Raw genomic sequence first — 14,454 nt, forward strand, 5'->3', positions numbered from 1 at the left:
CAATGTCAAAAATAATGTTTTCATTTAGTCAGTATGGGGTATTCTGTGTAGACGGGTTCAAATAATAATTTCTTCATCCATTTTGAATTCAGGATGTAACGCAACAAAATGTGAAATTTCAGGAGAGTATTAATACTGAAGGCACTGTACACACACTTGCATGTGCACACACACTTGCGTAGGCACACACACACTCCGTCTAAGACAACAGACGCTCCCCAGTAGGCTCTAATGAGCGAGGCCTTTATGAGTAAAGTAATTACTAATTACACAAGTGGTTTGTGTAAAAGGCCGCGGCGCTGGCCTTTTGTCATTTTAATTGTTGTCATCTTGAAGAAAGGGTGCGGCCGTTATTCTGCCAGCGCAGCCCGTCACACGATGGACGAGCCCTGAATTATTTATCATCTTTGTAGAAACTCTCTCAGTGTACACATGCACGGCGCGTGTCACATCGTTTTTCCCGACGTGATACAGCGGCGTTCTCCGTGGGGGATTGATTGGCGACGGAGATGGCAAGGTACTGGGGTGGACGGCGGGCGGAAGCCCATCCAAGACCCTTCATTAGGAACCTGGTTGTGGTGCCGCTCACGACACGGCAAGCGGTGGAGATCGTTCCATAACACTGCGACTAATTACTCCCCACTACCGAATACGTCCTCCCACTGATGGATGTGGAGGAAACCTCCTTGTAAGAGGATGAAGTGTATGTGTGTGTGTGTGTGTGTGTGTGTGTGTGTGTGTGTGTGAGAGACTGGCTTGATAATCATTTTCCTAGATGAATGCTGTGTGAGGCAGGATGATGAAGTGGTAATTAGGGTAGGGAGACTATCACACAGCAACAAGGCCTGGGCCCTTTGTGACAGGAGGGAAATCAGGTCCTGCACATTCTGTCTGCTGGATGGAGACACACACACTCCAATGTCTCCTAGCACACACACATACACGCACAGGCATAACACAAGCACACACACACAGGTATAACACACACAGGCATAATATACACACACAGGCATACCACACACACACACAGGCATAACACACACACACACACACAGACATAACACACACAGACATAACACACACACACACACAGGTATAACACACACACTTGTGGTCTCAAATGTATTCATGAAGTAGGTAGCCTAGCGGGTAAGAGCGTTGGGCCTATAACCGAAAGGGGGCTGGTTCGAATCCCCGACCCATCTCGGAGGACAAATCTGTTGATGTGCCCTTGAGCAAGGCACTTAACCCTATTTGCTCCTGTAAGTCACTCTGGATAAGAGCATCTCCTAAATGACAAAAATGTAAATGCATTCCCTCTTTTCCGCTCTTGTGTATCCTCACACCCACGTTCACACTAAGCCCTCAACAAACAGGAGCGTTATTATATAGTGGGACCTTTTTAGTTTCTGCCCTGTTTCTGTTTCATTTCCTCTGAACACCAGAGAGACTCGTTCTCTCCACCTACTACTCCATCCCTCCTCCTTCCCTTCTTCTCTTCCACCGTTTCCTCATCACGTCTTCAAGCTCCTTAGTAGCAAAATACATTTTTAATGAGAGATCCTTGACATCTTCTCTTATGTGCTTTAGAATGTTTGCCTGTAAAATATTTAATAGTTGTGCTGTCTGCTATTCCCCCATGTGTCTCTTATAAACTGCCTCGGCTTTACACAAACACGGGAGCTGAAGATAGTCTCTTTCTCTATTTCTCTCCAGAAAAGACCAGAGGCTGAGAGAGAGAGAGATATAAAAAGAGAGAGAGAGGGGGAAAGGGAACGATAGAGAGATATGAAGATGCAGAGAGAGTGTGAGAGAGAAGGAAAGAAAGAGAAGGATTTCTTTTTCATTCATTCAGATACATCAAGTAATTAATGGCTTTCATAGAGCGTCTTAAAGCACCTGGCTCGAAATTGTATTTATTTTCTTGTGTAAAGCCCCTCCCCTTTTAGAGGCCCCGTGTAATCATTGGTGTTGGCCTGAAGCTTTGTGGGGAGCCCCGGGCTCCTGACTGGAGCAGCTACAGCAGCAGTCAAGACCAGATCAAACAAACTAGCTCCAATACACACACACACACACGCGTATACATGCATGCATGCAGACACACGCTCACACACACATGGACGTACAAACACACAAGTACATTCACATGCGTAATAGTGATGGGGGGAATCAATAGTTACATATCGGATATTATTTTTTGACGATGTATGGTATTGTTTTGACAATATTGCAATATTATTTGTGCGCTAGTTGGCTGTACCTGCTCCAAAACTCCGGGATTTTCCCTCATAGCTTGTTCTCCATCTTCTTTTTAAAATAGGGAGCCAATATGTTTTCAGCACATTTATTTTTCTGACTGATCAAGACTCGTGTTCTCATGGCTCTCTCTCTTGTCTCTCTGCAGCAGATATATGGTGAGCAATATGTTTGGAACATCAAATCGCAATAAAATTGCAATATAGAATTGTAATACATATCGGATTGGCACCTAAGTATCGTGATAATGTCGTATGGTGAGGTCCCTGGAAATACGCAGCCCTAATGCATAACCATGTGCACACACACACACACACACACACACACACACACACACACACACACACACACACACACACACACACACAGAGGGTTCTGGTTCTCCCTCGACACACACACACACACACACACACACACACACACACACACACACACACACACACACACACACACACAGAGGGTTCTTGTTCTCCCTCGTACCTCCGCTGACACACACACACACACACACACACACACACACACACACACACACACACACACACACACACACACACACAGAGGGTTCTTGTTCTCCCTCGTACCTCCGCTGACACTGACACACATCTCACTCCACCTCGCCAAGGTCTGATGTCAACACTCATTTGGTGTTCAAGCTATAAATGTGTTTGACTATATGTTCCAGTGTTGTGCTATTGTTTCCTCTTTTCCCTACAGCGTTGCCTCTTCGCCTCACCGTTCTCATGTGGATTACGTTCGCTTGCTATTTAGACTGCGACCCCCTTCATTTCGATATTGTACGTTGTTGGATTAACGTACTGTATATGCAGACAGCCAGTGAAATATCAGGACATAAAAGAGCTGTCTGTCTAGAGGCTGCTTCTGGTGCTATCGTCCTGATTGATATAGCCAGGTGGAATAGGCCCTGTTATACTAGAACACTTCTCCGGTAGCACCGTGGACGTACTGACTTACAGCGCATTCAGAAACTATTCAGACCCCTTGACTTTTTACACGCGTTACAGCCTTATTCTAAAGTTGATTTAATTGTTTTTTACCCCTCGTCAATCTACACACAATACCCATAATGACAAAGCAAAAACAGGTTTTTAGACATTTTTGCAAATTTACTACTACAAAAAAACAGATACCTTATTTACATAAGTATTCAGACCCATGAGACTCAAAATTGTTGCGCACGAATACTTCTTCACCCTTCTGACGCAGCGCCGTGCGTTTCCAGATTTCTATCTCACCATGCTTCTATAAATCAATACACTGAGCTGTTTAGAGGCTGAAGCCACACCAACCCTAATGCAACCTTAAGAATAACCCAAATACACGCATGCACATGTCTTAGACCAGTTGTTTTTCTCAGTGCTTTAATAGTAAATGTAATATGTGAACCCAGCTCATAGGTGAGAAAGGGAAGTGTCTGGCCTCCGTTCCCCCCTACTGAGCTAGAGAGATTATGTTGTGTTTTTCCCTTGTGTTTTCATTTCTAAATGCCGAAAACATTCCCTCATAATACGCGCAATATGGAACACATTTGGCGTAATTTAGTTTGACAAATTACCAGCTATTTCTTCTCGAGCAGTAAATTAGTTATTTAGATTAGGCAAGCTTTTTTCAATAGGGGTGGGAAAAAAACACCTCACTAATGTTGGGAAGAAATGTATTGCCTCCTTATGCTGTGTGTGATGTGCCTAAAGAAAAGTAATGAATATTTTTTAAATATAATTTAAATTAAATCCCTTTTTGAGTTTTAATATTTTATTGCCTATATGTACACAACAACTGTGTGGTGGTTGTGACTCTTCATTAAAAGTTAACACTTTCCAAGTCCCTGAGATTGGATATGTGTCCAAAATGGCACCCTATTCCCTATTTAGTGCACTACTTTTGACCAGGGCCCATAGGGAATAGGGTGCTATTTGGGACATAACTTTAGTCTGAATGATTTACTACTGACCAGGCCTGGGTAAAGGAGGAGGTGCAAATTGGGAAGAAAGATGACAGAGGCCTGTGGACATTGATTAATATTGGTAATGCCATCCCCCTCTCCCGCTTCCCTATTTTTGTAATGGCGTTTTGGGACCAGCCCGGGCACTCGCCTGCTACCCGGGTAGAGAGGCTAGAGCCGAGGTGCCCTGCTGGGTCCCGAATGAGCCTGGAATGGGAGCACATCGGAGTGTGGGGAAACTGATCACTCTGTCAGCTGCTCATTCCACCATAATGTATTTAGTGCTCATTTCACGAGAGAGAAAATATAGTTATTTTCAAGGTCAGGGTTTTAGGTAGTCTATCTACTGTGTTCTTTTTGTTGTGTGATGGGGGAAAAAAGACACCCAGCATAGCAAAACAAGGCCGTCTTTATGCTGCTGCTGGCCTCGCTACTCTGCACTGTGACTGGGGCTATAGACAACCACCACGCTGTTCTGTAATTGCTAACACATGTGCTACCTCTGTTCCCCTGCAGCCGTCCTCGGGAGTTCTGGCGCCTCGACTACTGGGAGGACGACTTGAGGCGGCGCCGGCGCTTCGTCAGGAACCCCTTCGGATCCACTCACTCGAAGGCCACGCTCAAAGCTGTAGCCGAACACGGTCAGTCAGCCCTCCTCGCTCAATACCCAGCGTCCTTTGCTCACACCCTCCGTGAGTGTCTGTGCCTGCCTGTGGCAGCAGGTCCACGGCAATAAAAATTAGCACTACAGTTGCCATAAGTGTTTTATTGTACCACAAGAAACAGTAAAAAAACAATAAGAAAAAGCACACCCTAATTTGAATTAAATAGTTTACACTGTTAACTGTTTAACTTTCCTCCCCATTAGTGTTAGCTATGTTAGTACGCAGTGTTCCAATAGGCCCTCACACACTCACATCCTGTCCCTTCCTGGATCCCAAAACTTTTACTTAGAATTTCTCCCCTTTCAGTTATTTAATGTCTGAGTTGGCATGAACCTTCAGTGGTAGCAATGTGAAATGTGTTTGTTTCTTTTTCTTTGCTCTTGCATGACAGTGGTGCCTGGCATTAATGGTAAGTAATATGTCAAGCCTCCCTGACTCCTAAGCACCAAGCCCTTTGGTTGGTCTTCTCCCCATTTTCCCATGATGCATTATCATTTGACTTGTTGATAGAAAGCAGCAGTTGGGATCTTCCGTTCTTTCCATCTTCATTTTTAGTATAGCAGTAATTAAATAATATGGGCTCACTAATTAAAAGGGGGAATGTTGATTTAGGCTAGGTAGGTAAGTATTGTAGCTGTACAATGATATGAATATAAATCACTTGAATCCCAGTCGGTATCCCACCTCAACTACCTTTGTTCCATGTTACTTTCCCTGCTTTAAATTCCCAGTCATGGCATCATGCACAACCTTCCCACCATCTCAGGGGATGACTTGTACTTGATTTGATTAATAAAAGAACACTGAAGCTACAGTGCCAGAATCACATGCATTCAGTTTGATCAGCTCAGAGATTTCAATATGTTCATTAAGAGAGCCAAGTGAGGAGGACCAACGGTGTTGATGCCCATTAACAAACCTGCCTCTTTATGATGTCAAATCTTAATTGGCTAATGGTCACCAAACACAGATACATTATCTTTCACAGGCATAATTAGGTATTTCTTTGAAGGTGAATATTATATGAGGGCTAATTAGTTTAGGTGTAATTAATCATTTTGGAATTATCAGGACTATTAAATACACAGTACGTCTTGTTTGTGTGTGTTGCAGAGAGAAACCAAAACTAGCTTGGTTGCTCTTGACCAATATCTCAACCGTACCATGTGGTAAAAGCAAGTCAAGGATCGTGTTCTGTTTAAAAGGAAACGGTGACATCAATACCATTGTATTACCTAGAAGACAGAGGTATCGATAAAACCAACAGTATTGATTACCTTTTACCACCAGCACTGGAATTGGGTTTCAATTGATCCTTTCGTTTCCCTGTACTTGCTTTAAAAACAACAGGTGCAGATTCTGTTTTTAAGGCGTTTATGGAAAGTGTTAAACCCCGATTTCTGTTGAACTTCCAATGAGGACAACTAAACCATAGTAAACCAACAGTTCAATAGTCACCGTCTCATTCTTAGCGATAACTAGGTTGGAGGAAACGTAGAAGCCATTAACCACATTTGCCGTAGGACACATGTTCTCTAGCGTTAGAGTAGGAGTGACGTTTTCCCCAGAGTAGGCCCTAATCCCTAGTTTCTGCTAAAACGTTATCCTGCATATCTTGGATAATAGCTAGGGAGCGACGTATACTACTATTTTCACACCACTAAGCCAAGCTGTGCTGGGCTGGCATGGTTGCTGCAACCATGCTGGAATATACAACGTGAAAAGGAAATGTCCGAGCCAGCACAGTACGGTTCTGGTTGGCACAGTGTGAAGAAAGGTTTTAGTCATCTACCACATTCATTGGCCAAGTAGGAGTCCCCAGAGTAGAGCCTAATCCCTAGTTTCTGCTAAGACACTAAGGACCGTATTCCCAGTCACACCAGGGTTAGCGATCAGGGCCGTGCCTGTCTAGGCCTGTTGGTTTTTACCGGCTTAACCTATTGCACTCCACAATAACGGCCTGTTTCTGGCCCGAAAATGTCTCCAATATGTCACAGGGATGGAGGTAGTACCCCCCCCCCCCCCCAAAAGGTGACATCAGTCCTCTTGACAAACGGCCGCCGTGACAGAAGTCAATAAGAATGTGATCTAAAAGCAATAAGCGTCTGGCAATCCCAGCATCCTCGTGGGCCCGGCGGGGACCAGGGACGGGTGTAATGTCTGTGGTGTGGAGATGAGGGTGGAGGGACCTGAGGACCAGTGGTCCTTCTCTCTGTTACTCTCTTTCTCTCTCTGTTACTTTCTCGCTCTTTCTCACTCTCGCTCTCTTTCTCTCGCTCGCTCGCTCTCTAGGTTTTTCTCTTCTCTATCTTTCTCTCTTTTCTCTTTGTGTGTCTCCCTAATTCTCTTTTTACTTTTTTCTCTTTCCCTTCATCCCTTTATGTTAGATCATTTCAAATCATCAGAGTTTATTTGGTCACGAACACAGGATACAGCAGGTTTAAACAGTGATGCTTGCTGACATGCTCTCCCTCAACAATGAATGTTGAGTAGGTGCTAGACACAAGGCGACCATCTTACAATTTTAGTGCAATGAAGAACTGATTATGAAGGCATATGATCGTTGAAGCGTCAGTTGGTGACTTGTAATTGTTCTCCCCTCTCCATCACTCTGACTTACTGCTCTAGTAGGGGGCATCATCAATAAGTCAATATAAAACATGCTATGGATATATTCATCAACATATGGAGGACATATTCTGCCATATAGGGTGTGTTTTGTTTTAAAAGTCACTACTGTAGTAAAAATAGCCACCAGCCAGTCTTGGTAAGAGCTCTACAGAGTATTGTCCTGTTAGTTGCGTATGCACACACACACACACACGCTACCCTGCTGCATTTGGGGAAAGAACATATCATTCAAATATCTCTTTGACTTGAGGCCTGACTGCGGCGTCCATTTTCTGATGTAACCTTTCTTGTTGTTTTCATCGACCCGACATTTGTAACGGAAGTGGAGCGCAAGGCTAGAGAGTGCAGTCGTGAGTTTTCAAACAGGGAACAGAGGTCATATCTGGCTGTAATTATTCTGGTCCCATGAAACAGGGAAAATAGAGAGAGAACCCTCCTCTTTCCCCAATGAAAACATTTAGTGCATGAGCACATCTGCCTTTAACATTTGTTTCCAGCTACTAGAGTGATGGCAACACTTTTCAAGTCATGAAAACACACTCAAGAATAGAAATTAGTCATATTTAACCGGTAAGAGAATAAAAAAATAAAATAAAAATTGGGATTTTAAAAAGTATTGTATTCCGGTCAATTTATTTAGCAAAAAAAGTGCATTGTTTGTTACCAATACCTTACTCATCACAACTTCTGCATTTTACAAAGTATAAGTAAACCCTTTCCTAAATGGCATCTTTTTTATGTAAGCTATGTAGGAGGAAAACATTCCTGTATTTAGGCCATGGACAATCCTTAGATTCTATACAACTGTGATCATTCATACTCAGCCAAGAACCTTGAGGACCATTTCCACTCTGAGAGCCCCAGCCGGCCTGCAGACGCGTGGCGGTCAGGCTGGTTGGGTCGGTGAGGGGGCTAGTTATGTATTTATGGCTGGAAAGATACATTCTTTCTGGGGATTGATTTGGTCCTGCCCTGGGTGAAGGGAGGGCTGTGGAGGGAGGCTGGAGGAGAGGTGGCTGGCAGAGTAAATACTTGAAGACTAATGTCTCTGTTCAGCAGATCAATACTCGCCTCATGACTCCAGCTCCTGGCATGGTCTCGTTAAAAACACATTTGTTAATTCTGACAATTTAATTGCTCTTGACCAAGCATGCCTTGAGCTTCAGTAATGTAAGCATATGAATTAGCATTTTGAACCTCTGGCAATAGGGCCTCAACGTAGCATGTCTTTAGTATAGCGTGAACGTAGCATGTCTTTAATATAGCGTGAACGTAGCATGTCTTTAATATAGCGTGAACGTAGCATGTCTTTAATATAGCGTGAACGTAGCATGTCTTTAATATAGCGTGAACGTAGCATATCTTTAGTATAGCGTGAACGTAGCATGTCTTTAATATAGCGTGAACGTAGCATGTCTTTAGTATAGCGTGAACGTAGCATGTCTTTACTATAGCGTGAACGTAGCATGTCTTTACTATAGCGTGAACGTAGCATGTCTTTAATATAGCGTGAACGTAGCATGTCTTTACTATAGCGTGAACGTAGCATGTCTTTACTATAGCGTGAACGTAGCATGTCTTTAATATAGCGTGAACGTAGCATGTCTTTACTATAGCGTGAACGTAGCATGTCTTTAATATAGCGTGAACGTAGCATGTCTTTAATATAGCGTGAACGTAGCATGTCTTTAATATAGCGTGAACGTAGCATGTCTTTAATATAGCGTGAACGTAGCATGTCTTTAATATAGCGTGAACGTAGCATGTCTTTAATATAGCGTGAACGTAGCATGTCTTTAATATAGCGTGAACGTAGCATGTCTTTAATATAGCGTTTAATATAGCGTGAACGTAGCATGTCTTTACTATAGCGTGAACGTAGCATGTCTTTACTATAGCGTGAACGTAGCATGTCTTTAATATAGCGTGAACGTAGCATGTCTTTAGTATAGCGTGAATGTAGCATGTCTTTAATATAGCGTGAACGTAGCATGTCTTTACTATAGCGTGAACGTAGCATGTCTTTAATATAGCGTGAACGTAGCATTTGAATTTTGAACCTCTGGATAGAGAAACAATGGGGCCTGAAAGTGTAATGGAAACATGTTTTATTCACGTTTGTGCCCCCTGTTCCATCTCAATGAATGGTTTGGGTGACATGACCTGATGGGTATTTTGTTTATGTGGCATACCGGCTTATTTCAGAAACGCTTGTGTTGTCACTTGTTATATGTTGTAAAATGTGTATGTGTTTTATTCAGAATTATTTGTCAAGGATTTATAATACATCCACAAAACGCCAGACATTCACACTCACTGAGACTTCATATTTAAGCATTAAGGCCTGAGGGGGTGTGGTATATGGCCAATATACCACGGCTAACAGCTGTTCTTAAGCACAACGCAACGCGGACTGCCTGGATACAGCCCTTAGCCGTGGTATATTGGCCATATATCACAAACCCCTGAGGCGCCTTACTGCTATTATAAACTGGTTACCAACGTAATTAGAACAGTAAAAATAAATGTTTTGTCATACCTGTTGTATACGTTCTGATATACCACGGCTTTCAGCCAATCAGCATTCAGGGCTCGAACCACCCAGTTTATAATTCTAAGTAACGTAGACAACAGTTGACAGAGACATTGCTTCAGGTGAAGGACATGTTAAATGTTTTAGTCTTTGAATATTTTGCTAAGACATAACACAATATCCGTTTTTTTTAAATGAAATGTTTAGACTTTTCACTGCCGTTTAGTTTTGACTGTGCTTGGGTTGCTTCACTTTTACGTTGAAATGGCGTTAAATGGATTTTAATTGTTTGATACACACTCCCACATTTGATCATAAACACACACATGCATTCAGAACACTTCTCTGTACATATGTCATATATCAAAAATATACATCATATCAATTATGTTTTCAAGAATACTATATTTTATTTTATGTCATTATGTAATATTGGGATACATGTATCAGAAGTACAATCTAATAATTGAGTTTTTATTTTCTTAACTTCTCCTGGCTGTTTTATATTTATTTACAAAGTAGTTTCGAAAGCAGCACAATGTTTGTGGAATTTTATTTGCACACAATAGACAATCTAACATGACCAATTCTGATAATACTATTCACAACTAACAAGTAAATAATTCACAGCCTATTAGTAACATTTATTGGCAAACTAGTAAGTTGATATAGTAGCAGTAGTAGTCACAGTAGTGTTTTCTTCTTAGTTGTAACACAACCCAAGACCCTTCCACATCCATATGCTAGTGTGTTGAGTATTGTGGTCTTCCCAGGGTGAGACTTAGTGAGCATGTTTATGGCGGAATGTACAGAAGTTCAAATACACATGTCTGCCTTTTTCATCTCACTCCTGTCAGTGAGAGAAAGTCGTCCCGGCCCATCGGTCTGTCCAGTCAGTTCCCTTGGACGGTGTGAATATACTATATTATTGTAGCATGTGGTATGTATTAGAGAGCTGGTAGTAATTTCAGTGCCGCTAACTAAAGAATCCTCCGGGGAGACTTAATTACAGGAAGACCAGTCTAAATATCATTGAGCTGCATATTTTCCATGACATGAGATTTCTCAGCTCTCTTAGACTCGCTCTCTCTCAGCTCCCTGTCTCTCACTCTGCTCTCTCTCACTCTTTCTCTCTCAGCTCTCTCTTTCTCTCTCAGCTCTCTCTTTCTCTCTCAGCTCTCTCTCTTTCTCTCTCAGCTCTGCTCTCTTTCTCTCTCTGTTCTCTCTTTCTCTCTCTGCTCTCTCTTTCTCTCTCTGCTCTCTCTCTCTGCTCTCTTTGCTCTCTCTCTCTCGCCTCTCTCTCGGCTCTCTCTCGGGTCTCTCTCTCTCTCTGCTCTCTCTCGGGTCTCTCTCGGGTCTCTCTCTGCTCTCTCTCGGGTCTCTCTCTGCTCTCTCTCTGCTCTCTCTCTGCTCTCTCTCTGCTCTCTCTCTGCTCTCTCTCTGCTCTCTCTCGTCTCTCTCTCTCTCTCTCTGCTCTCTCTCAGCAGTTTTGGAGTCCATATATTATAGTTTGTGATGTTGAGAAAATGCTAATTATCTTAGGGTCTAACCCCGTCAGGTGATGCTGCTCAGAGAGATTGGAGGGGCCACTGGGTCACTGTCCAGTGGTTTTGGAGTGGAGTGCAAAGAAACCATGTTGAGTGTAACACACACACACACTCTCTCTCTCTCTCTCTCTCTCTCTCTCTTTTTCTGTCATTCACACACACATTCTCTCTCACACACACACACACCAAGGGCCTGCATGATGAAGGTTCTGTAAATGTTTGCAGATTACTGTTTCTCTTAAATCCTTTTGGAACCTCAAGTCATGTTAAGTTTAAATAAAAAAGGAAAGGCAGTAAGCTTTGGAGGCTCTTTTGCTTTGTTGTAATATCTTTGGCTCATGTTTCTGGATATTGGGTTTGACCAGAATCATTTTTTGTTTTGATGACTTGTAAGGGCAAATTGGGTTTTTAACAGTGAATTGTATATTTTCTTATCAGTACATTTTATACTTTACATACAATGTTGTATATCTGCATTAGAAATACTGAAATACACGTTATTGCCTGGGTATCAATTAAATAAAAAAGTTGGATTTGGACTATTAGATTAGTGCCATTCAGGTAATACAGTGAAGACAAGTCGATACAATGTCGCGCTTTGACGTTGTAACCTCACTCCCGCTGCCATGTGGGTATAGCTAGCCTGCGTTGGCACAACGCCATTGGAAAATAGCTTTATAAGATGAGAGTCCGATTTGTTAACGTAACCGTTCATGTTCACAATAACCCCGAAGGCTCGCAAGAGTCATTGCTAGTGTTCCAACTGGGTTTATGGCTCTATGATAACTTGACAAATTTTACAATAACATATGAAAATTGCATGAAGTTCTACTTAAAATTGTTGCCAGTTTTCTATCATGGTTTTATAACCTAGTTTTGATGTTTCCATCAGCTTGAGCATCTTTATGTTGATGTTATTTTTCGCATGGAGTTTTCATTGTACTAAGAATCATATTAGCATTAGATCCATGTTGCATCTGAATGTGCACTTGAGTTATAAACTATTCCTTTATCATAATTATAGCATTATTTAATTTTTATCAGACTTATTCATGCTATTTTGTCAAATCTTAAAATACGTATGACCAATTTAATTTCGAATCCTTTCTGGAATGCAATGCAAAACGTCAAGACTTAGCCTAAATAATTAAAGACATTTCTGGCAAAATAGACAACTCAACTCAATAAATATTTATATTGACATTTGAATATTCACTTTACTTTCGTAGTACGAATTATTGATCAATTAAATATGCTACAATATGAATAGGTTATATAGCCATGCATTTTCAGTGATCTTTTTAATATTACATCTGTCATTCTGTGATATAGTAAACTATCATTAAACATAGCCCAGAATAGCAGCGTATTTTCTGTCTATATATTTCAAACGTTTCTTGTTAGGATACTAACCTCTGTACAGAAAAGTAACTTGGTAAAAACACAATTACGTTTGGATGGCGGTTTAAAATGCTTTTCTTCTTTCAGCTCCGGAGGAAGATATCCTCAAAGGCAAACAGTCCATCAGAAGTCACGCGATGGGAAATCAGAACTCTGAGAGTGAGATATTGTTGGATGGTGACGATGACACTCTATCATCCTTGGAGGAGAAGGAATTGGAGAACCTAACAGGTACCGCATGCTGCTCATCCGTTTCCATGTCCCAGCGCGCATCATCTAGAGGGGGCTGGGAACGCACGTTAGTTGAATTCTCCCCCTCCCGCCTTTAATTAAAGCGTCTCCATTGCTAACGCGTGCGGGTGCTGCTACGGGTACTTTGAGGCTAACGGGGATAACGGGGCTAACGGGGCTCCCGAACGGTTAATAAGGGGGGGATAACCTCCCCAGCGCCTCCCATTACCCATGGAGTCTCATGATGCTCTGGCTTTGGGGGAGGAGAGGATAATAACACACACAAACATGTCCTATTGGCGCTTGTTTACAAGTTCACATATCTCAAAGCAAAGCGCATTTTTGTTTGTAATGAAATGATAGTACAAAAGTACCAACACGCTTGTGTAATATGATTCATAGTTTTTTATTTTTTATCATTGAGAGGTTGAGAATAGGCCTATAATTGAAGAAGTGAACTGTGCATTTTGTCTAAATGTTTTGGCCTCGAGGTTAATTTCTATTTTGGAGCCTACGTCTGACTTCCTTTATGTTAAATGAAAATCGCAAATATGTACTCATGATAAGTGCGATATTTTGACACATACATCCCATGTGGGCCTATTTTATGATTGGGCATAGCGTATATGTGCACGGCTTTTAGCTAACCGGTATTATTTTCACATTTTAGAATAGCACTATGGCCCTTAAACATGTTCTGTGTCTTTAGTTGTTTATGATTGCTCTAAATGTGCAGTTTTCCTATATGAATCCATGTCGAATAAATGGTATATGCTGAGATCAAATCGACTGTAGGCCTTGCCGTTAACAAGACTCAAACACATCAAATGACGTTGCTGTCCAATTTCTTATCCACTTTAAATCCATTATCAGACACCCATATTGATGTAAATGTGGCTCCCTATACCTGGAACTCCTACAGGCCTGTTAGTTAAGTTATTAATCGGATTGCATCCTATATAATCCTCAATTTCCCCACATCATGGCTTTCCACTATAACTTGTTCACCCACTGTAGACTAATATAAATGCGCTCAGAGCGCAATTATATGAAAACACAACGCCCACGATGACAATAGGGTTAAGGGGAGATTCCATGCATAGTAAAGTGACATGGATTCTGAAATGAAGTGGAAATTGTCATGTGGGTCTCCTACTTCTCTGACTAGACAGACAGACAGGAGGCAGCGTCCCAGTACAGGCAGCTGTCTGTCTGAACAACACCAGGTGT

The 14,454-nt window shown here is 41.9% G+C and overlaps 1 protein-coding gene across 6 annotated transcripts in view; it reads left to right on the forward strand.

Annotated features, from left to right (window-relative positions):
* Positions 1-14,454, forward strand: part of LOC139567059 (lipopolysaccharide-responsive and beige-like anchor protein) — a 351,617-nt gene that overhangs the window by 185,134 nt on the left and 152,029 nt on the right. For 4 of the 6 annotated variants that reach the window (XM_071388496.1, XM_071388499.1, XM_071388498.1 and 1 more), the window contains exons 38-40: positions 4,733-4,857; positions 5,273-5,290; positions 13,081-13,224. In XM_071388496.1, the coding sequence (XP_071244597.1) occupies positions 4,733-4,857; positions 5,273-5,290; positions 13,081-13,224 (287 nt within the window). The remainder of the gene's footprint in view (positions 1-4,732; positions 4,858-5,272; positions 5,291-13,080; positions 13,225-14,454) is intronic. The other 2 variants (XM_071388500.1, XM_071388501.1) reach the window with 1 other exon arrangement.

The sequence above is a fragment of the Salvelinus alpinus genome, unplaced genomic scaffold (assembly GCF_045679555.1).
Source record: "Salvelinus alpinus unplaced genomic scaffold, SLU_Salpinus.1 scaffold_41, whole genome shotgun sequence".
Lineage (NCBI taxonomy): Eukaryota > Metazoa > Chordata > Actinopteri > Salmoniformes > Salmonidae > Salvelinus > Salvelinus alpinus.